General features: G+C 43.9%; 1 protein-coding gene across 2 annotated transcripts in view; it reads right to left on the reverse strand.

Annotated features, from left to right (window-relative positions):
- Smyd1 (SET and MYND domain containing 1) overlaps positions 1–17,739 on the reverse strand; it is a 47,230-nt gene extending 29,491 nt beyond the window's left edge. Inside the window, exon 1 of one of the 2 annotated variants that reach the window (XM_027429537.2) lies at positions 17,527–17,739. In XM_027429537.2, the coding sequence (XP_027285338.1) occupies positions 17,527–17,663 (137 nt within the window). In that variant the 5' untranslated portion in view covers positions 17,664–17,739. The remainder of the gene's footprint in view (positions 1–17,526) is intronic. The other variant, XM_027429538.2, reaches the window with a different exon arrangement.
- Between the last annotated feature and the right edge of the window lie 8,365 nt (positions 17,740–26,104).

Consider the following 26,104-nt stretch of genomic DNA (forward strand, 5'->3'; position numbering starts at 1 on the left):
TTTTAGGCCTTCATGACAAGTGTGCATGACAGAGGAAGTCACTCACCTCCTGGCAGCTGGGAAAAACACCCCCTCACAGGCACACTTCCCACCTCCTAAAGGATCCACTACTCCCAGCAGTGCTACAGGCTGGGACCATGCCTTCAACACTGGGCCTTTTGGGGTACCATTGAGGTCTAAACTGTAGAATTCTGCTGTGCTCCCTAAAGGCTTATGTCGGTCTCCCAAAGCATCCAATCCACCTCTATGCTAGGTTCTGACATATACTGCATTAAGATAGCCCCAGATCTCACTGCCAGAGAGCCACTCAGGGCACTCGGTTGTCTAACTGGAAGTGTAAGCTTCACATTTATTCCAGCTGCTCTCAGTGTGGCATTCCAAACTTCCAAGGTCATTTTGAACTGTCTGGTCATCTTTTATACTGGTATCCTGAGCTTGGAGTCTTCCACAAGTCTGAGAGCCTGACGTAGGTTGGGAAAGAAGCCGGACAAGTATCCGCCTCAGGCTGGGAAACACCAACTTAAGGCAGGAAGGCAAAGGAATGGACCAGGACAGGATCTGAAGAGGACAGGTTAGACACAGACACAGTCATGCTACCTGTCACTTTTAACTCCACACATTTCTGTTCAGAGATCCCTTAGGACTTCTCTGATATCTTATTTCCAAACTGATGTTTTAGAACATTCTAACAGCGACTCTTCATATTTTTATTCATATATACACATCTGTATCTCATACTTGAAAATTTTACCTATATTGTGTACTAACCAAAAAAATTATGGAACACAGTTCTCATCAATTTCTGTGCTTCAAATGTTAAATACTAGAGGCTGTGGGTATAACTCAATAGTGATACACACACTTTAGTTTTTTCAATAAAATTTAAGAGTTGGTGAGACGGCTCAGATGATGCAGTAGCACTTGCTACTAAGCCTTGATCTGAACAATGATCTAACTTCTAACCTTTGGTCCCACATGGTTAAAGGCTAGTACCCACTCTGACTGCCTGTCCCCTTACCTCCACACCTCTGGCATGTGAGACTTTGTCAAAAGCAAAACCAAACCAAACCTGGAATGCTCCCTTGGAAACCACAAGTGTTAGAGCCCCATTTCCTCATTGTTACAATGGCTGCTCCTTTCTTATCCATTTAAAATACTGGAGGATGCAGTGTCATAGGTATTGGCATTATGCTCTGTGGCCAGAGCCAGCTTGAGCAACTGCACCCTCAGAAATGACTCTTAAGTTGACTCATGTAGACGAGGCCACATTATGTTAGGAGATGACCATCCACGTGAGAGTCTGTCAAACTAACTTTGAGGAGAAAAATCAACGTTTTCAAGGATAAGTAATACTTAAAGGTGAGCATTGAAGTTCAGTTAACAGCAGTTACTTGGACATAAGCTATCACTGGTCAGCTATTGTTGACATTATTTAGAATCACTGCCATGTGGTGATTTTAAAAAGGGATTACTTTTATTTTATTATTTTTATTTGTTTTGCTTTGCTTTTTAAGAAATTGTGTGTGTGTGAGCGTGTGTGTGTGTGTCTGTGTGTGTGTGTGTGTGTGTGTGTGTGTCTGTGTGTGTGTGTGTGTGTACACGCACTCATACACATGCATGCGCCTCCGTGTGAGTACATGCACTAGAATTCACATGTACAATGGCATGAGAACAGCTGCAGGCATTTGTGAGCCACCTGCTGTGGATGCTGGACACTGAACTTAGGCCCTCTGCACAAGTGGTACACACTCTTAACTGCTGAGCCACCTCTCCACCTCGTGTTTTGCTTTTTGACAGGGTCTCATAGAGTCTAAGCTAAGCCACACAGGTGACCTTGAATGTCTGACCCTCCTATTTCAGCTACAAAGGCTTTTTACTTCTGTACTTGTTGCCTGTACCAAGGATGAATCAGATGTCCTGTCCTGCCCTGCACTTCTCTGATCCACACAACCTCTGGCTTACTGGGACAAGGTTTCACACACTGACACAGAAGGAAGGATCGTGCCTTAACTGGCATTGCCTCTAGGTGTCTATGAACTGACTTAATACTCTTTGAATAGAGCACAATTATAAAAGGATCTGCTTGCCATGAACTGTCATATTAGCTCCATAGAAATAAGTTCCAACTGCAGGACCCAAACGTCTTCAGAGTCACTTTGATCAGAAGAAAGCTGTGGGCAGATCTCTGAGGTTCTTACCATAAAATCTTCACCTGTGGCTGAGAAACAGGGAAACTCAGTAAGCTCAAGAATATTTCCTAATTGTGCTGGTTAGTTTTAACTGTCAACTTGACACAATGTAGATTCGACTGGAAGTGAGTCTCAATGAGGAATTGACTAGATCAGGTTGGCCTGTGGAGATGTCTGTGGAGGACATCTTGATAATTAATTGATGTGAAGATACATAACCATTGTATATGATACCATCCCTCGGGGACTGGGGCTTCCAAACAGGATAAAAGTGAAGCTGGCTAACTGAAAGCAAACAAGGACATGTTTTCCCTCTTTGCACTTGACTGTGATGGGACTGAATTCCTGCCTTGAGTTTTTCCTGAAATGATGGGATGTGACCTGTAATTTTTAAGCCATGTAAACCCTTCTTCCTCTATGTTATTTTCGTCAAGGTATTTTACCACAGCAACAGAAATGAAACTAGGACATTCTTAAGTTTCAAACCAGGGACAAATGGCTGAGGTGACTAACATATCAAAGCGGACTTGGCCTCCTGGCTCTTCCAGCATCCCTCAGCCCCTAACTGTTACAAGGTATGACTGGCATACCCTGCCATCTACCCTGTTTCCTCTCCTGCCTATTCCTGAGGGCCGGATCTCCTCACCTTTCCCTGGTTTGGGGACTCCCCTCCCCCAACTACCAGGACATGGGCCTAAAGATTTCAAAGGTATACCCATCATTTTATCCCAGGGGCTACTCTGCAAAAATCATTTTACCATAAGACACACACACACACACACACACACACACACACACACACACACACACACACAGGGCGGGGGGATAAAAAGTTAAAATAAAATCTAAAAAATGCAAAACAAAACAGGAAGCATTACAGGTTCCCTTTAATTTGGAGGAAAGACTTGTTTTTATTACAGCTGCCACCAAGGCTGAGCTGTAACCCTGGAACTGGTACACAGGAAGATGCAAACGGTACTTCTCAACTTCGATGTACACACACATCCTCAGAGACCTTGTTAAAATTCACGTTCTAATTCCAGATCTGGGGGCATCTTGGGATTTTACCGTTCTTATTCCTGAAGACACTTTGCAAAAACGTAGAGATGAGTAACCTGTTCTCCTGGTTAAAGTATGCTGAGAAATGTTAAGTAGACAGATGGACTAAAGAGATGGCTGAGAGGTTAAGAGCACTGGCTGTTCTTCCAGAGGTCCTGAGTTCAATTCCTAGCAACCACATGGTTGGTGGCTTGCAAACATCTATAATGAGATCTGGTGCCCTCTTCTGTCATGAAGGCATACATACATGCAGGCAGAACACTGTATACATAATAAATAATATAATAAATAAATAAATAAGCTCTTTTTTAAAAAGACAGGTAGACAGGCCTAGTTCTCTAGTTCCCATCTTTCCTGTTGCTGGTGGGAATGTGGAAAGTCAGATCTTGAATTAGTTTAAGCTGGATTCAGCTCCTGACTTCGTTATCTAACTAGCTGTGTCACCTTGAGCAAGTCCCTATCTTTTCTGAGCCTATGCTTTCTTATGTGAAAATGGGAACAGCAACAACTACATCTGGATGGCTTTTATACTGGTAACTGTCATTTTCTTTTACAGAAAAGGATTTCATACAATATATTTGAACCATGCTTTTTCCTCTCCCAACTTCTCAACATCTCTCCGCCCACCAAACTTCATGCCCTCTCTCTCTCTCTCTCTCTCTCTCTCACACACACACACACACACACACACACACACACACACAATAATAACAGTAGCAATAATAATAATAATACCCACAAAAAACACAAAATCAGAAAGCAAATTTTAAAATTAGGCAAACTGGGGCTGGGAAGATGGCTCATCAGTTAAGAGCACTTGTTGCTCTCAAAGAGGACCCAGGTTCAGTTCCCAACATTCACATGGTTGTCTGTAAATTTACATCTGTAAATCCAGGGAATCTGATGCCCTCTCTGACCAACATGGTCACCAGGCCTGCACATCGTACACACACACACACACACACAACACACACACACACACACACACACACACACACGTAAAATGCACATACATATAAAATAAAAAATAGTTTTTCAATTAAGCAAACTAGAGTGGTAATGTCTTATAATTCCAGCACTTGGGAGAGTGAGGCAGGAAGATTAAGGTGAATTTGAGGACACCTTGGACTATACAGTGAATTTCAGGCCATTATGGGCTACAGAATGACACTTTGTCTCAAAAACATAAAATGAAAGTTACCTGAGTTGGCACAATGCTTGCCTGGCATACAGGAAGCTCACAAAACCTGGGCCTGATGGTACATGCCTAAGTTCCTAGCACAGGAGGTTAAGACCAGAGTGGACACAAGAGACTCTGTTTCAGAAAACAAATATGTAAATGTGTGTCCTGGAATTGAGTAAATATTATATGAGTGACCTATTACCGGGTCTCAGCCCAACACTGCATACACAGGGTATGATGGTTTGAATAAGAATGCTCTGCATAAGCTCATATATTTGAATATTTAGTCCCCATTTGGAAGTGCTTGGGAAAGATTAGGAGGCGTGGCCTTGCTGGAAGAGGTGTGTCACTGTGGACTTTGAGATTTCAAAAACCTATGCCATTACCAGATAGCTTTCTCTGCCACCTGGTTATCTCAAGTTGTGAGCTCTCAGCACCATGGCTTGCTCCAGCACTGCTGCGCTTCCTGCCGCAATGGCCATGGGTTCTAATCCTCTGAAACTGTGAGCCTGAAATCACCTCTGTGTTCTTCTGTGAGTTGCACTGATCACAGTGTCTTATAACATCAATAGGAAAGTAAACGGGGCATGGTGTCATAGACCTGCAATCTCAGCGCTCGGGCTTAAGACGGGACATCCAAATTTCAAGGTCATCCTTAAGTAGGTCGATAGTCAGTTTAAGGCTGATCTGGGATATGTGAGACCTTGACAAAAAACAATAAAAAAAACCCCAAAACTCAACCACAAAAAAAAAAAAAAAGTTAGTCAAGAAGAAAGTTATAAAGAAGTTCCAGGGACTGAAGAGATGGTCCAGCAGTTAAAAGCACCCGCTGTTCTTCCAGAAGACCAGGGACAGTTCCCAGCACCCACACACACCAGGCAATTCACAACCACCTGAAACTCTAGATCCAGGGGTGATCCAACACCCTCTGATCTCTGTCACACACAAGTAGAATTCTCTCTCTCTCTCTCTCTCTCTCTCTCTCTCTCTCTCTCTCCTCTCTCTTTCCTTCCTGCTTTTCTAGAGGGTGTAAATGGGCAGCTTACAACTGCCTACAACTCCATACAGTATACACATACATAGACACAATACATAAATAAATAATAGAAATTCCAGTTTTCTCATTGTCAAGAGTTAAAAGGAGTAATGAGAATAACAGCACTCAGCTCTGGGCACAAGTTCCCCAGACATCATCCCTCCCTGCCTGTCCCATGCCCCACGACAAGACTGGGTAGGGAACTCAAGCCTTCTCTCCTTCAGCGCCCTCACATTCTCAGGCAAACATGGGAAAGGAAGACAGTTGGGAGGGGGAGGGGCTCTATTTGGGAACAAGGACACTTCCCTGACAGAAATACCACCCCCCTATTTCCCAGTGATGCAGAGTGTCCAAAAGACACCAGGTCCCCAAATTCCTTTTGGATTCCAGGAAAAAGAGGGTCAGGTGACCCTCAGCCAGAATCACCCTCTCCTCTAACTTCCTGTCCACAGGAAGTAGTATTTCCAACTTCACCAAACTTCACAATTTTCAAAGTGATGTTTCTAGCCACTCTTGCTAATGTTTTGTATTTTTATATGTAAGGATGTTTTGCCTGCATGTGTGTCTGTGTACTAGGGGTGTGAGAACTCCTGGAACTGAAGTTACGGACTGTTGTGAACCACCATGCAGGTGCCAGGAATTAAACCCAGGACCTATGGAAGAGCAGCTAGTGCTTTTAACCACTGAGCCACCTTTCCAGCCCTCTTAATTCTCTTTCTAATATGCTCTTGTGTTACTGTCTTCACAGGGGCATTAGTTTCCTAAATCCCTGTTCCCAGACCCTGCTCCCAGATTATAGGGCAGGCACCTCTTTGCCAGAGGCTTGGAGTGCTCTCTCTCCACTCTGGAGGAATGTGTCCAGTCACTCCCCACTCTGCAGCCATGTCCTGGTGTCTGTCATCTGTCAGAGTCAAGAGCACTAGAATGGCAGCTGTGTGCAGCTCCTTGTTTGGGCATAACCAGCCGTAGCAGATAATGCAGAGACAAGGAGTCTGCACGGTGAATGAACAACCCTGCAAAAATACTATGGAGCCAATAGGGCTGAGCTAATGCTTTTGTGTCTTCAAACAGCTTAAAAAATCAGCCTGGGTGCCGGGGATGTAGCTCAGTTGGTAGAATGCTTGTCTGGAATTCAGAAAGGCTGTTCTAGAAGAGTAAGAGCCCATCTCCACCACATAGAGCATGGCAGGAAAGCATGGCAGCAGGCAGGCATGGTGACTGGAGCAGCAGCTGAGAGCTCACAGTTTGAACCACAAGTGAGCTCCAAGGGCAGCAAATCCTCAAGCTCTCGAAAGCCACCTCCAGTGAATATTACTCCAGCAGGACCATGATTCCTAAGCATCCCCAAATAGCATCCCCAACAGGGACCAAGCATTTAAATGTCCGATAATATGGGGACAACCCATTCAGATTGTCACAGGGGTCTTAAAGAACACATAGACTTTGCTTCCCAGTAGACCCCAGGATGAGCTGGCACATAAACACATATGAAGATGGAGGTGAATTGCAATAAGCATCCAAGAACAGACTTTCCTTCCACCAAGGTGGGGAGGCAAGGCACCCAGAAACTCAACCCACAAGACAGTAAAGAGGCGATGTTCTCTCTAAAGGCAGACTGAGTTTGTACTCAGAGAAGGTCAAGGTCTTCTGAGAAGAGGCACTGATGGAAGTCAAAGGCTTGAGGACAGGTGGCATGCAGACACATGCTGGAAGGTGAGCTCATAGGATGCTCCATTCTGGGAAATGATGTCCAGAGATGACCAAAGTGCCGAGGCATGAAAGTCACTCTCAGTACCACATCATCATCCTGTAGGCAACGGGAAGTCATCGCAGGCATTTGCAGAAAGGAACAATGTGACCAGAGTAGGTGATGTGGCCGCCTGATGCAGTCTTTCAGTGCTCCATGTCAATCCTTGAGGCATTTCTGGGCCCAGGTTTGTACTGACTATTATATACCTAGCTAGGCACAGGTTAGGCAGTGCCTTATGCTTCCTTGTTCAAGCATAAGGACAGTATTTGTCTGGCTTTGCTAGTCTTGTCCTGTGTGTTTGATTGTGGAGACCGTCTCCCTATAATGCCCAGGTTGGTCTCAAATGTGTTATCCTCCTGCATTAACATTTCAAATACTAGAATTATAGGCTGGTGTTACATGGCCAGTGGCATGTGGGGTGTGTGTGTGTGGTGTTTGCATGTATTTTGCATGAAAAGACAGAGTTCAACATCTAGTGTCTTCCTCTATTGTTCTCCACCTTACTTTTGAGACAGTTTCTCACTGAACCTGGAACTCACTGTTTCATATAGACTAGACAGCCACCAAGCACTGGGGATGTCCCTGTCTCCACTCCCTGCAGGGGCCAAAGTACTGCCCCATCCGTTTACATGGGGCTGGGGATTCAAACTGAGGTCCTCATGCATATGCAGCAAGCATCTAACCCACTGCGCCCCCCCCAGCCCTGGCTATTTACTTTTAGCATCACTTTTTATTAAAACACCAACTTCCACAAGCCATAAGAGTGACACTAAGCAGATTAAGTAGCAGTCCAGAAAAACTCACTAGAGTCCTTCATAGGAAGGAATTCCCACACAGCTACTACAGATGATGTCGGCAGCTCTATTTCCACCATTTCTCTGAGGAGGCAGATAGACATTTCTCTCTCTCTCTCTCTCTCTCTCTCTCTCTCTCTCTCTCTCTCTCTCTTTCTCCTCTCTCTTCCCTTCCTTGAATCCCTTCCCTTACCCCAAGTAAAGCTTCCTTCCAAGGAGTGGGGGGTGGGGAGATGATGTCAGGAGCAGCTGCAGCTTGCAGCTCATAACAGCTGCCAGGAGCCTGAGGAAACATCTCTCCTGCCTTAGGGCTCTGCACACAGCACCCTTAGCAGCAGTAGAGGCTCTCACAGTGTGATATCCAGAACAGGGAGAAAGGCTGCTTGTAGGAGTCAGAGCAATTACCCGGAAGGTGCTACAGCAGGATGGGCTGGAAAAGGACCGAGCTCAACTGAAGCTCTATCACCTGCCTCACCCTCCTCTGGAAGAGTGTGCTTCAGCAGTCCCTGGAAGCTGGGAGTCTGGGCAACAGGACAGCTCAGAGAAAGGAAAGCGAAGCAAGAGAAGCAAATCTCACAACAGCTCCTGGGAGAACAGAAGAAAATAAAATCAAAGAAGCCAAAGGAAACGACAAAATTCAAAGCAAGGGTAGAGCCTCCATCCCAAAGAGAAAAGGAAATGATGAGAGAGCACCAGCAGCAGCCACAGAGAAGGCCCTGTCTGTCTGCAATGGGAGACCCGTGGCTCTAAGTCTCTGCTTGAAAGTCATGCCTGAGAAACACTGCTCTGAAATATATCAGGACAGTTTTAAATGGGTCTGAAGAGATGGCACTTGCTGGCACTCCCAGAAGACCCAAGTTCAGTTCCCAACACTCACATCATTGGATGTGATTCACGACCACCTATAACCACAGCACTGTGGGATAACTAACCCTCAGGGCCTGACAGCCAGCCTAGACCATGCACAGTAGATATTTCCTGACAGCTGGGCTGGGTCTGCCAGAGGGCCTTGACAACAGCAGCTGAGATTGAGAGAAATGATGCGGACCTATGGACAGCGACCACGTCACCTCAGCAGATGCCAGCTCAGTGGTCTCCTCCCCTCAGGCAGGGTCTAGGAGTATATAAAGCTTAACCCTTCCTGGAATAAACTGATCTTGTTGTTTCAATTTGTTCTTAATGCTGTCTCATTGGTGTCTCGTCTGCTTTCCCCCACCCCCAAGGGACACGCATCCGGATCCTGCAACACAACACCAACACCAAGTATCTAACACTTTTTTTTTTTTTTTACCTCTGTGGGTACCCCCCCCCCACACACACACATAAGTAAAGATAAAATGAATATTTAACAAAATTATTCTGAGAACCAGGAAGCAGTGTTAGAGAACCATTCTTTTGAAACACACCAACCTATGGCAAGCCTAAAGGCCTCTCTCCCAAAATGTGACTAAAAATAATTGCTCTTTAAACTATCCTTTCCAAATGTGCCAGGGTACAGATGAAGTGAAATCTTCCCTCCTAAGACATGCCTAGGCAGTGGTCCCCAGGCCCTTCCATCTACAGGATCTGAAGAGGTAGCTGACTTGGAAGGGGGCTTTCCAGAGAAGCATCCCTCAAATCAGATGTGCCCGCAGGCTGTCCTCTTGACAAACACCAGGAAAGACTTGCTGGGCAGAGAGATGCACTTCCGAACCAGACCAGGGGTTAGCCAACTCCCAATTGTGTATCACTGCATGGATGCACCCACATTCACACACAGGGAGACACACACACAAAAAGAAGTCTACTACAATCCTCAATGTTTGCTCCACAACAGCCCTCACAGGAGGAGATACACACACCCATAGTCACAGCTGGATACGTTCTGTTCTCCAGCTGACACCTCTGATTCTAAGTTCAAGTCACACCCTCAGAAAGGAATGAGTAAAAGTGACTTCATACTGCCAGAAAGTTCCCCTTCTATTCTGGATTTTAAAGGCAGTCATTGCTGGTCTGCAACTCCAAACAGTAGGAAGGCAAATGCAGCAGGATCTATATAGTTCCAGGGCAGTCCGAGCTACATAGTAAAACCCTGTCAAAACCCTGCCTCAAAACACTAAAAAAATAGGGCCAACCACGGTGACACACACCTGGAATCCCAGCATTTAGAGGCAAAGGCAGGAAGATCAGTGGCTCAAGGTTGCCTTCTCCAACACAGAATTCAAGTCCAGCCTGAACTTTGTAAGACTTGTCTTCAAAAGCCAGTCATAAAATAAAATGTCAATTATTTGCAAACTTCTGTGTTAGATTATTATTTAGTAAAATTTAGAAATGTAACTCACAACAGTTTGTGTGGTATGTCAACATATCTTGTCTCTATACTCAAGAATTGCCAAATAAAAGGCAGAATTCTAAATCTATTTCAGTTATTCTCAGCAAGTTTAAATGTTGAAGAGAGAAGCCTGAATAATCTAGCAGACACTTATCATGTCCTGAACTAATTGCTCAAGAATTTCTCTAATCCTGTTATTAAATTATTTCCATTTATGCTCTTTCTCTCTCTTTTCCCTTTCCTTCTTCCCTTCCCTTCCCCCAATAAACTTTCTACATAAAAAAATTATTTCCATTTATAGCATCAATTGTCCTCTACTCCCCACTCACCAGCTGTTATCAGATTAGAAGCCTTGTGTGTACTACTGAATATGACAGGGCTAATCCTGTCTCTCTAAGGCTCACATTGAAAACACTGACTGAAAACTCAGCTGTCCCCACTGAGCCAAAGAAAGCTCTTAAGTGGTTTGATTTTCAAAAACAGTCTGACACCAATTTCTTTATAAGTATTCAACTTTTCCTCACGTTCCTCCTTTTCATTTTACCTACACACACAAATATGCACAACCCCTGGGTACTTTCAATTCTTAACCAGAGTCATTTGGAAGGGATGCTGAGTGGTGGTGCACCCCTTTAATCCCAGTATTTAGGAGGCAGAAGCAGAAAGATCTCTGTGAGTTCGAGGCCAGCCTGACCTACAGAGCAAGTTCCAGCACAGCCAGGACTACACAGAGAAACCCTGTCTGGTATAATGCTTGCCTAATATGTGCAGACACTGGTTCACCCTGTAGCACAGGAAAAAAGAAAAAGAATGTAAAAGAAAAATCCAGTAACTGTCCTTGCTTCTTAACATATTTTTGTGATGAATTGGATTAATCTAGAAAATTTATATAATAGGGTATGGTTGTGGAAGGCTGGGAAAGGTCTCTGAAAATGTCCAGGTCCTAATCCCCAGAACCTGGTAATGTGTTGAAGGGACTTTGCAGATGTAGTTAAGATGAAGGGCTTTCAGACTGCAGAGAGGGCTCATCTCTCTCCAGCAACAAGTTAAGAGCACTTGCTGCTTTTACAGAGGATCTGGGTTCACTTGCCAGCACCCACATTGAGACTCACAGCTGCCTTTAACTCCAGTTGCAGGGGATCTAGCACCCTCTTCTGGCCTCCACGGGCACCAGGCATGCACATGCTACACAGGCATACATGCAGGCAAAACACTCATGCACATAAAATTTAAAAATATAAAAGATGCAGAAAGAAAACTGTGAGCCTTCTTTCTATCTAGGAGTAGCCTCTGAAAGCTGGAAAAGAACACAAACAGAATCATCGTCCCATTTTAGACTCCTAACTGGAGTGTATAAAGAACCCGTGTTGTCTTAAGATTATAGGGCTATGGTAATTTGTTACAGCAACAAGAGATTATAATATATCAACTTATTACTGCAAGCACTTCCCCCTTTAATCACATGTATATTCCTGTTTTTAAAGTCTCTCTCTCTCTCTCTCTCTCTCTCTCTCTCTCTCTCTCTCTCTCTCTCTCTGTCTCTGTCTCTCTCTCTCCCTCTCTCTCTGAGGACAACCTCAGGCCCATAAGTTTCTCCTGAGGACTCATGCCTCTACTTCCCGTCTCGATGCAGAGGAGTTGGGATTACAGATGCATTACCACATCTGGTTGTAGAAATCTGAACTCAATTCCTCAGGCTTTGCTAGTCCTTGAACCACTAAACTGTCCTGCCACCAGCCACCATATTCCTCTTTCTTACCTGGTTTTATGGACCTAACAATTCTCTGGCTCTAGAATCAACTTTTGATTAGAATCAACTTTTGATTAGAATCAACTTTTGATTAGAATCAACTTTTGATTTTTCTGAAGTTAATAGTAGATATCCTTTTCCTGCACATGTTAGGCAAGTTGTCTGAGCAGTAAGTGATGACTTAGATAAGACACAATGGAGACACTCAAGCTTGCCCCGTGACTGTGACCTGGGAAAGGTTAATATCCCTTTAGGTCTCAGTTTCCCTATGTGTCAGAAAGGAATACATAAACTCAGTGGGTCTCTACTTTTCTATTGAAGACCATTTGAAAGCCACGAAAGCTATTGACTTTCTCCTAGGAAACAAAAGTCACATATGTACATTCACACAAACTTTGATGTTTCCCTAGCTTAGGATCCGTGGAGAATCCAGAGGCTAAATTATCTCTAAACTCAAGACATCTGGAACACTATCATTATTTACTGTTGTTGTTGAGGGGGAGAGAATTGAGAGGACTGAGGAGACCACTTAGCAGTTAAGGGCGCTTATGGTTCTTCCAAAAGGCCAGAGTTCGGTTCCCAACACCCATGTCAGGTGGCCTACAGCCCTCTATAGCTCCACTCCTGGGAAATCTGAAGCCCTCATCTGAACTGGCAACTGCACTCATAAGCACATCACACACACACACACACACACACACACACACACACAATTGAGTTAGGTATGGAGCCTTAGGAAGCAGAGGCATGAGGACAACATGGGGTTTTACATAGTGAAACCTTATCTCAATAAAGGGAGGTAGAATTGAGATTTTGGGGTTCCTAGCACTGCCCATTGTCAGCGTCACTGTGCCTTTCTAGTATATTAAAATAATAATCAGAATAAGCTCCATTTTATTCACTTAGAACTCCTCTCTTGCTGCACTTTAACCCACTGCAATCTACAGAATTTCAAACTGTAAGCTCTTTTGGGTCATGTGATTCAGTTCCCTTCTGTGGCCTGACTCTGTGTACAGCATCCTCAGCAGATAGGGAAGGGCCTGGAGAATAGCCTTTTTCATCTCTAGACAATACTTCCAGGACCCTCTACCTAAAAGCAATGAAACTTGGTGTCAAGGGTTTAAAAGGATCTAGGCATCCTCAGAAAATACTTTGGAGCCTGCATCTTTTAGTGGGGTTAAATATTTTTATTAAAAAGCAAAGCAAAAATCAGTAACAATTTTTCTTTCTTTCTTTCTTTTTTTTTTTTTTTTTTTTTTTTTTTCAAGACAGGGTTTCTCTGTGGCTTTGTTTGGAGGCTGTCCTAGAACTAACTCTTGTAGAAAAGGCTGGTCTTGAACTTACAGAGATCCACCTACCTCTGCCTCCTGAGTGCTGGGATTAAAGGAACCACCGCCCGGCATTCAGTAACAATTTTAAAAGCAAAGTATAAGCCAAGTGTGGTGGCATACGTCCATAATCCTAGCACCTGATAAGTAGAGTCAAGAGGACCAGGAACTAAATGCCAGCCTCAGCATAGGATGAGTCTGAGACCAGCCTGAGCCACAGGACCTCTTAAATAAACAAAGCAAATTATAAAACCTATTCAGGAGCTGGGTGTTGGTGGCACACACCTTTAATCCCAGCACTCAGGAGGCAGAGGCAGGCAGATCTCTGTGAGTTCAAGACCAGCCTAGTCTACAAGAGCTAGTTCCAGGACAGCCTCCAAAGCCACAGAGAAACCCTGTCTCAAAAAAACAAAACAAACAAACAAACAAAAAACCCTTTAAACTCAGCTGGGAGAATGGCTCAGTGATGAGCTCTGCCCTACTGAGATGATGATGGTGATGGCGATGGTGGTGAAGGTATTGATGGTGATAGTGGTGACAGACAGCACGAGACAGAGATAGTATCTCCTCTCCTTGCCAAAGCCCAAGTCACTGTTGAGAATGAAACCATTTATCTTTTCATTCTGCCTGACACAGAATTAACTTACCTTGCTGGACATGAAAAATTAAGAAAAGCAATGTCAATAGAAACTAAATTAAAATAAAAAAGGCTGGAGAGATGGATCAGTCAGCAAAGCGCTTATGCAGAATAATGATCACAACAAGCGCCCATAGAAACTTTAATCCCAGCACTGGAGACGCAGAGACAGGAGGATCACTGGAGTTTCCTAGAAACCAGTCTAGTTGAGTTGGTGAGCTATGTGCTCAGTGAGAAATCCTGTCTCAAAAATACCATACAGAGGGGCTAAAGAGATGGCTGCTTTTCCAGAGGACCTGGTTCAATCCCCAGCACCCACATGGCAGCTCACAATTATCTGTGGCTCCACGATCTTATACCCTCACACATACAAACATGCAGCAAAACACCAATGTACATTAAAAAAGTAGCACAGAGAGTAATTGAAGAAGACACCCAACAGCAACCTCTGGCCTCACATGCACACAAATGCATGCACACTCCAACTCTTATATCCATATACACAAAAATAAAACTAATAAAACTAAACAAACAAGAAAGGAGCTTAAAGTTTAGGTATCACCATAAAAAGGAACACAAGAAGGGCTGAGGAGATGGCACTGCAGGCAAAGTGCTTGCTCACAGAGCATGAGGACCTGAGTTCAAATCCCATGTCCCACATGAAGTTAGATGGCATAGCACACATCTATAATCCCAGCTCTCCTAGGAGGTGAAGACTGGGGAATCTCTAAAAGCTTCTAGGCCTCTCAACCTGCCATATACAGATGAAACAAAACATCCTGCCCTGCCTTGTGGTCATGGTGCGCCTTTAATCCCAGTACTCAGAAGGCAGAGGCAGGAGGATCTCTGAGTTCAAGGCCAGTCTGATCTACAGAGTGAGTTCCAGGACAGCCAGGGCTATACGGAGAAACCCTGTCTCCAAAAAAACTAAACAAACAAAAACAATAAAAAAAAACCCTGCCCCAGACAAGGTGTCAGATGAGGATCAACACCTGACCTGACCCACACACACCATCCAGGGCACAGCATCCCCACGCCCACACATGACCTGCACACAGACTCAAAGATAAACGTGGAAGACGTTCAAGTTATTAAATGGAGAAGAAAAATTCCTCTAGTAAAAGCTCCACTGCATAGTAAAATGAATGAAATAAACCAGGAGGAGGAGCCTGGCAAGTTAATAAAAACTCTCTACTGAGAGCCAGGTGCGGTGGAACACATCTTTCATCCAGAATTAGGTAGGGAGAGGCAACATTGGTGAAGCAAGCCTTGTGAGTTCCAGGCCAGCTGGGACTACATAGTGAGATCCTGTCTTAGAAAAGAAAAAAAAAAAAATACTGGAAAACCCCACTCAACTCCAGAGTCTTGAAACAGAATCTGGCTAGACTGGCTCTAGGGACTTTGAGGTACACAATGGTGGTGACCAAACCAAGAATAGCATGTGCCATCTGTGTGTTGCTGTATTTTTATATTTTAACTCTAAATTTAGCTGACTTCATACCTGTACTCAGCACACACACACACACACACACACACACACACACACACACACACACACACACTTCTCTGAATTGCTATTTGTGTCACTTGGGCTTCTGATTAACTCCTTGGATGACAATGAGCCACATGCCCTGGTTCACAGCGTTTTCCTGAAGGTCTTAGAAGGTGTGGTCAGAGGAAAGAGAATTTAAATACTAACCAAGTTATCTCTGAAGCACCCACCCCATGACAGCTGATGCTGTAGCCACTCACCTGTCCAGCTTATCAGAGGCTGCTTCATTCAAACCACACAAACACCAGACATGTCACTCCAACTGTGATCAGAAAATACTGTCATTCTAATGTAATCACTATGTAGGGAGGTTGTTTGCTTGTTTTAAAATAAAGATTAAGTACTATTTTTAAAATTTTAAAATGTTGATAGTTCCATATAGACAAGATTGTAGGGAAATGGGGATGCTTTAACAGATACTTTTAAAGCTGAAAACAGCAACCTCCTCCTAATCACATGCCCTAGAGAAGAATCACCCTGTGCACCTGTGCTCACCAATGGCCCTACAGAAGAATCACACCATGTAGCTGTGCACACCGATGGCTAGAGAAGAATCACATTGTGTATGTGTGCACACTGGAACACATTTTAATTGCAGGAATGTTAGATTTTTAGATAAATGGGAACCCATTAAATGTCTCTTGATTGGAAAATAGACAAGTAAAATGTTGTACATATATTTACAGGGTGGAATATTTACAGTAATATTACTACATGATATCCCATGTGGTTTACAGACCAATATGGAAAGCTCAACACATAGTTAAAACAACTGGATATTTGGGGATATACAAGATGCATCAAGACCAGCAAGACGACTCGGGGGATAAAGGTGCCCACTGCCACAGCTGAGGACCCGAGTTCAATCCCTGGAACCTACATAGGGGAGGGAGAGAATTGCCTTCACATGTCCACAATGGCACATGCACACCTACATACAAGAACACACACACACACACACACACACACACACACACACACACACACACAATTTTTAAAGTAACAAAAACAAACAAGGTATCTGTAGACTTACTGTCCTCACAAGGATAGAGTCAGAAACATTGTTTAAAGGAAAAAGCAGGCTCATCTGACCCTGAAGCATATCATTTCCATAAAAGCAAGCAAGCAAACAAACTGTGGCTATCCAGTTTGCTCAGTGCAAATCAATGTTTGAGGTAACATAAGAATGTTCTGGAAAAAGTTGATTTAAAGTAAAGCACAAGTTACCCCTGAGGTAGAAACTGGGAAAGACTCTTTTGAAAGTAAGTGGATTCTTTTATTACTTATAATTAGTACTGATTTCTTAAAATTTCAACAAATGTTTTATAGTCTAATGGGTTTATACAGACTTTTAGCCTCTTTTGTATATCCAAAGACTCTAAAAGAGATTTTTGTAAGAAAATGTTTCCCACTTCACCACATCCACCCACCCACCCCCAGCCTCCCAGCCACATTCTCTGTGATAATGTGCCTAAAGACCCCTACTCAGCTTCGCCACCCCGATGGGGGCCATAGAGAGTTAGAGACAACGACTCCTTGCAGAAAAGAAATACCAACAGAGAGCTATCAGAAGTGAAATTTGAAGGGCCAGCAAGATGGCTCATTGTCAGAGACACTTGTCAATAAGACTGACTATCTGAGTTCAATCCCTGGAGGCTACATGGTGGAGAGAACCAACACCAAAAATTATCCTCTGGCCTTCCCATATTCACTGTGACAAGTATATGTTCCACACTGTGGTGTCCGTGTTCTACACACACACACACACACACACACACACACACACACACAAATAAATAAATGTAATAAAAATTTTAATTACAAATTAAGGATCCCTTGAACTTTATTCCTTCACCTGATGATTTTGGGATTCAGAATTTGAGAGTGTGATACCAGTCAAACCAGTAGTGGAGAAGGCCACTTCCTGCATGCCATACCTGTCGAAAACCACTGCAGAATAAGCCCGCTCAGCAAAGACGACATCTGCAGCCCAGAATTCTTTCGTGGCCTTCAGACCTCTGCCTTTGCCCTCTGAAGTGAAGACCTCCACATTCTCCATGCTGCCTATTGTCATCTCAGAGTCTGTCAGACCTGTGGTGTGGGTAGCTCACACTGAGCCAAGCCTCTTGTCCTTGCTGCTATTTAGCACCTTCATGTCCCAGAGGGCAGGACTATAAATGGACAGGCCACCTCCCCTTCCCTGCTCCTTTCCAGAACTAGGCCCTCACCTCCCCCTTCATCACTATTTCAGGAGGGAAAAGGCAAACAAGCAGTGACCTGACAAGGGTCTCATTCACCACTTGGAAAAGATGCCAAGACAGAAAATGAGCACAGGCTAGTGTGGTCCTGGCATGAAACCCTGTTTGAAGATAATCCCTGCATGTGGTATGTTCTGGACTGCAGTCGTGCTCATCTTGAGTTGAAATCAAGAGCACTTGGTCAGTAGGATATTTTTAGCCTCCAGATGTCTCTGTCAATCAAAAGCAGACAACTGGGGGAGACAGAGAGAAAAGGCAAGGTAATATTGGCTGCTCTGGGACCCTTCAGCTGTCAGACCCAGACTTTCTCAAGTGAGATGGGCCCCTTGGCCCATCCCACCCCGTCTTTCCCCATGGCAAGAAATAAATAGCAGAAACTAAAATGGGCCTTTGGCATACACATACCAGATGTCCCTGGGTCTCTCCCAGCAGCGCACTCCATGGCATGGAGGTCAGAGGTGCCCTGTGCTTAGAGCATCGCTGATGGTGCAGAGAGCTGGATGCAGAGGGCCAGGCTTTGAAACTAACAGCACCCATCCCCACCTTTCTACCAACTCCCCTCAAGCCAATGTCTGCTGCCAGGAAAACATCAGCGTGCCCTGCCCTCCCTCTCACCCAGGAGGAAGGACACCATAGGGATAATCCTAAAATCCCTGCGAACTTAACAGCACTCCTTAGCCAGCATTGGATCTCACTGAGCGAGGTTGAGGGAAAGGCCCTCATGGATTCTGCGCTGTGGCCTAGCTTCTATGTAGTATTTTTAGTCTCTGGGTATGTTTAGATTCTAGACTGTTTAGATTCTAAACTTTGAGTCTGACCCTCAAAGTTTAAGTGTCGGAAAACATAACTGAATAAAAAAGGAGTGAGAGAGAGAGAGAGAGAGAGAGAGAGAGAGAGAGAGAGGAGAAAGGAAAGGAAGGAAGGAAGGAAGGAAGGAAGGAAGGAATGAAGGAAGGAAGGAAGGAAGGAAGGAAGGAGTATGGAGAAGATTTTTATTGTAGATATAAGGGAGGAAGCAGGCAAAGAGAAGAGTCCAGGCTGAACATGGCTGGCAGACTAAACTGAACCATGAAAGGAGAGAAGGGATGGGAGAGCAAGAGAGGAGTCCCTGACTGAGAGGTGGCCCTGGCCAAGAGGTCAAGAGAGGTGCTAGCTAAAACAGGCAAGTTATATAGGGATCAGGCTGGGGGCAGGGAAGAGGAGGCCCAGCCCTGGGAGGGGACAGGGTGAGGGGCACTGGGAGGAGGCACAGGTACTGAGTGAGACTTGTCCTGAATTTGAGACCTAACCATAATCAGTGTGGAGAGGCAGCACCTTCAGGAATGATTAGTTCATTAGAGCTCTGCTCTCATAAATGAATTAACCCCATTGTCAAGGGAATGGATTCCTGCTTTAAAAAAGGATGAGTCCGGCTTCTCCCACCGCATCTTCTGTCCACAGGGGACTTTCTGCCATTCTGTGATACAGAAGGTCTATCATTAGCCTCCAGAATCAGGAGTCAATACATTTTTGCTCATTATAAATTACACAGTCTCTGACATTCTGTTACAGCAATACAAACAAACCAAGACACACTGGTTTCTGGAAGACCCTCCGACCTTCCCACATCTTTACAACTGTAGTAGCTCACAAACACTGAGTCTGCTGCTACCACCTGAAAAGGGAACCTATGGAACAAGCGTGGCAATCTCTGCCTCCATGGGCCATGGAAAGCTTTAAATGAGGTGATATGTTCAAGGGCAGCACAGCTCTTGGCATGCCATAAAGCACTCATTCCGTGGTGGCTGTTTTGCTCTGCTTTCTTTATCCTGTCACAGTCTCCTCCAGTTATCAGGATACACCGGAAGTTCCAATGTGCTTTCAGCCAAGGAGTTCCAGTGCATCTTCAGCCAAGTTGCTTGTCTCAAAACTCCTTTGAGACTTGGAAACACATCCAACCCCCTTGACATACAGCAGTCCTGATTCTCGAAACATGGGAGCTAGAGAATCTCAGTGATTTCAGATATATCCCGAAAAGCAAAACAACTCAAAAGCATTTTAGACTAGTGCCTGAAAAGGTAAACATCAGGGCTGGGTGTGGTGATGCCCACCTGCACTCCCAGCTGTTTTAGGCACTGTTCTATCGCTACGAAGAGACACTATGACCAAGGAACCTTAAAAAAGAAAGATTTTAACTTGGGGGCTTGTTTACAGTTTCAGACAGTTAGTCCATGACCATTATGGCAGGAAGCACTGTGGCAGGCAGGCAGGCATGGGTGCAGGAGCAGTAGCTGAGAGCTTGTATCTTACCTGCAAGATGGAGGCAGAAGGAGAGAGACTGGGCTTTTGTTGTTGTTGTTGTTTTGTTTTGCTTTGTTTTTTGAGATAGGGTTTCTCTGTGAAATAGTCCTGGCTGTCCTGGAACTCACTCTGTAGACCAGGCTGACCTCGAACTCACAGAGATCTGCCTGTCTCTGCTTCCCCAGTGCTGGGATTAAAGCTATGAGCCACCACCACTCTGCTACATTGGTGTTGGTTTTTGAAACCTCAAAATGATACACCTCCTCCAACAAGGCCGCACCTCCTAATCCTTCCCAAACAGTCCCCCAGCTGGGAACCAAGCATTCAAACATGAGCCTATGGAGCCATTTTCATTCAAACTGTTGTGCCCAAGTTGCAAAGAACCCCAGAGACCACAAGAAAGACAGACAGAACCACCAAACTGCAAAAGCAAGATTTTATTCATCCAACCATGACAGGAACCCTGTCTGGCTAGCTGACGCAGCAGCCTCCAGAGCGAGTGAAGTTCCCTGTCTACTGCTAGGTTTTAAAGACAAAAGTTACAGGATTACATCAGTAGATACAGGTTGGTTTCTGATTGGTTGACATTTGGAAACAATTAGGAGAATTTCTCAAAGTCATATTTTGGCATGAAATACCTGTGTACCAATTATTCTCATTGGTCAGTGCTGAGAGGGAACATTTTGTGGTTTCTATGGCTTTGTCTTATCACTTGCAGGTGGCCTGTTGTACATAGATACCAATATTTTTTAGAACTGTATCCCGGAGACTACAAGGGAGGTTTTGGTTTTTCCTGGTGGTCAAACAGTTCTCAGGAACCAAGTATCTGGTGGTGGGGGGGTGGGATCTGGAGTTTCTTTGTGTTCAGTTTTGGCCCTGGGCCCCAGGAGGCCAGGGGATCTGGAGTTTCCTTGTGTCAGAGGCCTATGTGTCTTTTCTGTAGCCTGTCATGGCTGCTAAAGCAGGGGGCTGAGTGAGGGTCTGGTCCCTTCATTTCTAGAAGTGAAGCCTTTTAGTTTAGTTTACCCCTTTCAAAACCACCACACCAGCTACTTTAGGGGCTAGGGAAGGTGGATTGTGAGTTTGAGATCATGTGCTAAAAAGTATGACCCTCTCTCAAACAGTTAAGAAGAGGAAGAGGAGGAATAAGAAAGACAATAAAAACCAAAAAACTAAATACCACTAATGCCAAGAGGGTGAAAATGAAAGTATGAAGGAGTTAGCTTCCAATCAGTGCCCTGTATCAACCCTGCTCTGTAATTCACAGCCTTCGCTTTGAGGATAGTGCTCAGTCTGGCAAGAACTCAAACCTACTCTAGATGCTGTACTGGGACACGGTCAGCCTAAACCATGGTCAAAGAAGAAATCTACCTGCCCTGAGACTGAGATGAAAAACAAAGACATTAGGTTCTGAGCTTTAGCTTTATCTGTGCCTATTCATCTGATCACAGTACAGTTATGTGTTAGGAAGACTGATGGCCCTTAGAAGATGTTCAAGTCCCCAAAACTATACATGTCACCTTACAAGTGTTATCTATAGAGTGCACCAAAATTCATGTTGAAATAGACTCATGAGGTAAATAGAGGATGTAAACATAGTCCAGTTGTATTATTTGAAGGTTCTGTGGAAAGTAATTAAAGTTAAATGAGGCCATCTGGGATGCTTAATCTGACAGTACTGTGGCTTTATAAGAGGAAAGATGTGAGACAGATGCTCTGTCCCATAATGCAATGTCCCTGCACCTCTGCATAAAGCCCTACCAATAAGAGGACTTCTCCACAGACACCTGATCATGGACTTCCCCAGCCTCCAGTGTCGTGAGTCAAAAAGAAATGTTCTTTATAAACTGATCTGTGATATTCAGCTGGGGCATCAGCAAATGGACTGTGACACATGCTAGGAGGAAATTTTCAAATTAGGATCTTTCAGGGAGGGTGTAGGAAACTGTCTTTGGGTCACATACATCTGACTTGCCTGGTTCACACTTGAGAGGGGGAGTGTGGATTGATAAATGGCACGTAGACAAATTAAAGTTACTAAGAAAAAGACAGAGACACAGAATAGAGTCGGGAGGGCATTCCAGTGAATACTGAATGGCCCAAGTTTATTTCTCAAAATTCTTATAAACCCCGACCAAAAAGGGGAAAAAGTCAAAAGACTTCTTTATCTTGATACAAGGAACAGACTTTCTTCCCTATTTCTCCAAACATTTAGTAACCACACCTTAGACCAAATCTCTTGTTATATAGGTAAGATATCCACGCCTTAGACCAAACAGTAGCCATGCCTTAGAACTTTAGTTCTCTCCGGAAGTTGGTGGCGCATGCCTTTAGTCCCAGCACTTGGGAGGCAGAGGCAGGTGGATCTCTGTGAGTTTGAGGCCAGGCTGGTCTACAAGAGCTAGTTCCAGGACAGGTTCCAAAGCACAGAGAAACCCTGCCTCGAAAAATAAAACAACAACAACAAAAAAAGTTCTTAGTTCTTAAGACTTTAACCTTGGAAGAGTAAGGATAGTTTTGAACTCTCTGACCTTAAGTCAAGATGAAGCAGAACTATTTTTATGGGCTCCAACAGGAGGAGTTTATCCTGGTGGGACCAATGTAATCAAAGTGATCCTCATATGAAGAAGGCAGGGACAGAGAAGATAACGGTGGAGGAACAAGGGACACTGCAGAGTACTTTCCTGATGATTTCAGGGATGGGGTGGGTGGGTCATGAGCCAAGAAATCACCAAGATGTGTGGAAACTAGAATAGGGAAAGAAAGAGATTCCCACTCCAGAGCTTCTAGAAGGAACTCAACCCTACTGACAAGGGAACCCCAGTTCTGCCTCTGCTCACCAGAACTGCAAGATGATAATAAACTTATGTTATTCTAAGTCACTAAGTTGGTAATAATTTGCTACTTCACCAATAGGAATCTAACATAAAATATTACATGTTTCTCTTATTATAGTAAATATAATTAACCATTTCGCAAAAAGAATCTCAGGCCAGCCAGGACTACACAGTGAGACCCTGTCTCAAAACAAAACAAACAAATCTGAAATGAAATTCAGGAAGAATGTCATTTACTAGCTCACATTAAAACAAACTATTAGTTTATACCAACACAGAAGACAATGAAAATTAACTTACAATAAGTTAATATGCATGTTACAGATGAATGTATGTAAATGGGCTCATTTTCAGATGTTTGAGAAGAAGAATTACATTAGAAGGCAGAAAGTGGCCAGATCTTTGCACTTTCAAATGTATTCACTATGTTAGTGAACACTCAAAAAGTAGGTTGATCCTGGGTACACAAATCTTGCACGAGGAATTGATGCCTATAACATGACTTTATAATACAGAAAGAATCTTAGTGCAGTGCTGAACAAAAGGAATACAATGTTCCTTTAGTCAACAAAAAGACACATTCGTTTTTAAAAATTCCAGTATATATTGAAACCTTCTCTATGATAACATACAGAGTTCTAGAGGCTGGAGAGATGGCTCAGGGATTGAGAGTGCTATACTGCTCTTGCAGAGGACCCTAACTAGGTTCCCAGCACCTATGTTTGGAGGTTCACAACCAACTCTCACTCCAGTTCCTGGGAGATCCTACACCTTTGGTCTCAGAGGGCTCCTGGGAACATGTGCACATATCTACATACAGATACACAAATGTAATATTAAATTGGTAAAAAAAAATTATTTATTTGTTTTTTGTTGTTTGTTTTTCAAAACAGATTTTGTGTGTGTGTGTGTGTGTGTGTGTGTGTGTGTGTGTGTGTGTGTGTGTGTGTGTAACCGTGGCTGTTCTTGAACTTACTTTGTAGACCAGGCTGGCCTCCCAAGTGCTGGGATTAAAAGTGTGTGCCACTATGAGCGACTCTAGTAAAAATAAATATTAAAGAGCAAAGTTCCAGACTCAGGTGACCCTAGATAGTTTTTCTAACCTACCTGAAATATCCCTCTGTGTTTTGGAGATGAGCAGAGATTCTTCATTATCTAAGGTTGTCCAGCATCAGTGAGACAATGGGCATTGGCACTAGCACCTAGGCTGGTGGTGGAGGTGTCAGCAAAGATTACCATCTAGTGGCAAATTAAGGCAGCTGCAAGCATTTACATTGTTCTACTCTTTAGTGAAAAGGACAGCCCTTCAACTTCCGTTCTACTTGACAACCAAGTTCATTCAGGACAGAAGACTTCTAGGGTCCTTTACAGCCGTGAACTAAAAATAGTTTTATTATCTTTAATGGATGGGGTGGGGGATCACATAAATTTTGTGGCAAAAATAACTAGACAGAATTCAAATTTCAGTTATTGTAAATACAACCGTATCAGAAAAACAAACACACTTACTTGCTTACCTGTCTTCTATAGTTGTATTCATAGTACAATGGCAGACTGTTCCCATGGAAAACACATGACCAGCGGAGCCAGAAGTGCTTACTGCTGACCTTTTACAGAAACTGTTTGCCTGCCACTGCTGAGGCTAATAATAGAATGCTCAGAATGCTCACTACCTCCCGGTACTCACCGTCTCATTCATTCATTCATTCATTCATTCATTCATTCCACAAGCAATGTGAGAAACGCAAAAAGAAAGTGCAGAGACCGAATAAAGGGGGCGCTATATATAAACGGAGAATGGCATTGAAAATAAAAGTGAGGGGCTGGAAAGATGGCTCAGAGGTTAAGAGCTCCTCACTGCTTTTTCAAAGTACCTGTCAGATTCCCAACATCCACATCAGAACATATTTAACCAGCTGTGAAACCTCTGACCTCCTTGGACATCCACACACCCGCACACACCCCTCCCCAACACATGATTAAAAACAAATCTTTAAGAACATCATGTTTCTATTTATTTGCAAGTTTTTACATAATAAAGAATATTTTTAAAATAAATATTGTAAAGGGTAGAGAGAAGAGAGAAAAGTTTATATGCACATCAAGCCCTCACATAAATAGCCCAGCACATTCTGTCTAATTACAGCACAAACAAAAATCTCATGTTCTCTCCCCTTCCTGTGTTATTAAAGGATCCGTGGATTCAGTAATGGGTTGCTTACCTGTGTGTAGGCTAGGTGATCCTCCCACCAGAGTTTGTAGGAAGTAGGGAAGCGGCAATTTCTGGAAAAGGAATCAAATACAGCATGTTGAGTTACACAATAGTGTAGTATTAACAGGAATCAGGGCCTTTGGAGATGGCTCAGTGGGTAAAGGTGCTTAGAATTCCAGCACTTGGTAGTCTGAGGCAGAAGGACCCTGTTTTCCATGACAGCCTGTAAATCAAAGACAGTCGTCAATCTTAAAAAAAAAAATTCAAACAAAACAAAAACAAAAACAAAAAACCCAGGGGGGCTTTCTGGCTCACCCTTGTAATTCCAGCAGGGTTGTTATTGTTAGATAAGGATTGATGGGGGCGAGTGGAAATGAAAGGAAGACAGGCATCTCCAGAAACAGAACTGATCTTTAATCAGAAGGGCTGCAGGCTTGTGCGTGTGGGGCCTGTAGTGGTTTTGTAGCCCTGAAAGTGGGGAGGTTTGAGAATGGAAGATTCCATCTGCAGGCCAGTTCTCCTGCAGTCAGGAAGCAGGACTTCCTGGTGGGTCGCCTTATCAGAAGCTTTAGTCAGCTGGGAGATTCTCAGACCACCTGAGGCTTTTAGGTGATTAACCCTTCAGTCACTGGTTTGGGACCAGCCTGGGCTACGGGGAGACCCGATCACACACATGGTTCTTTGTGTAAAGAAGATTGCTGCCAAGCCCAGGACCTGAGTTCGACCTCTGGGGTGCATATGGTATAAGGAGCCCCACCCTTACTCCACGCCACACAAAATAATTAAAATGTAAAGAAAACTAAGCATAGTTTAGCAGTGCTTGCGCGAGATGTTGTATCCATGTGGTGGGTGTGTGTGTGTGTGTGTGTGTGTGTGTGTGTGTGTGTGTGTGTGTGTGTGTGTGTGTGTGTGTGTGTGTGTTTTAGGA

The sequence above is a fragment of the Cricetulus griseus genome, chromosome 8, assembly GCF_003668045.3.
Source record: "Cricetulus griseus strain 17A/GY chromosome 8, alternate assembly CriGri-PICRH-1.0, whole genome shotgun sequence".
Classification (NCBI taxonomy): domain Eukaryota; kingdom Metazoa; phylum Chordata; class Mammalia; order Rodentia; family Cricetidae; genus Cricetulus; species Cricetulus griseus.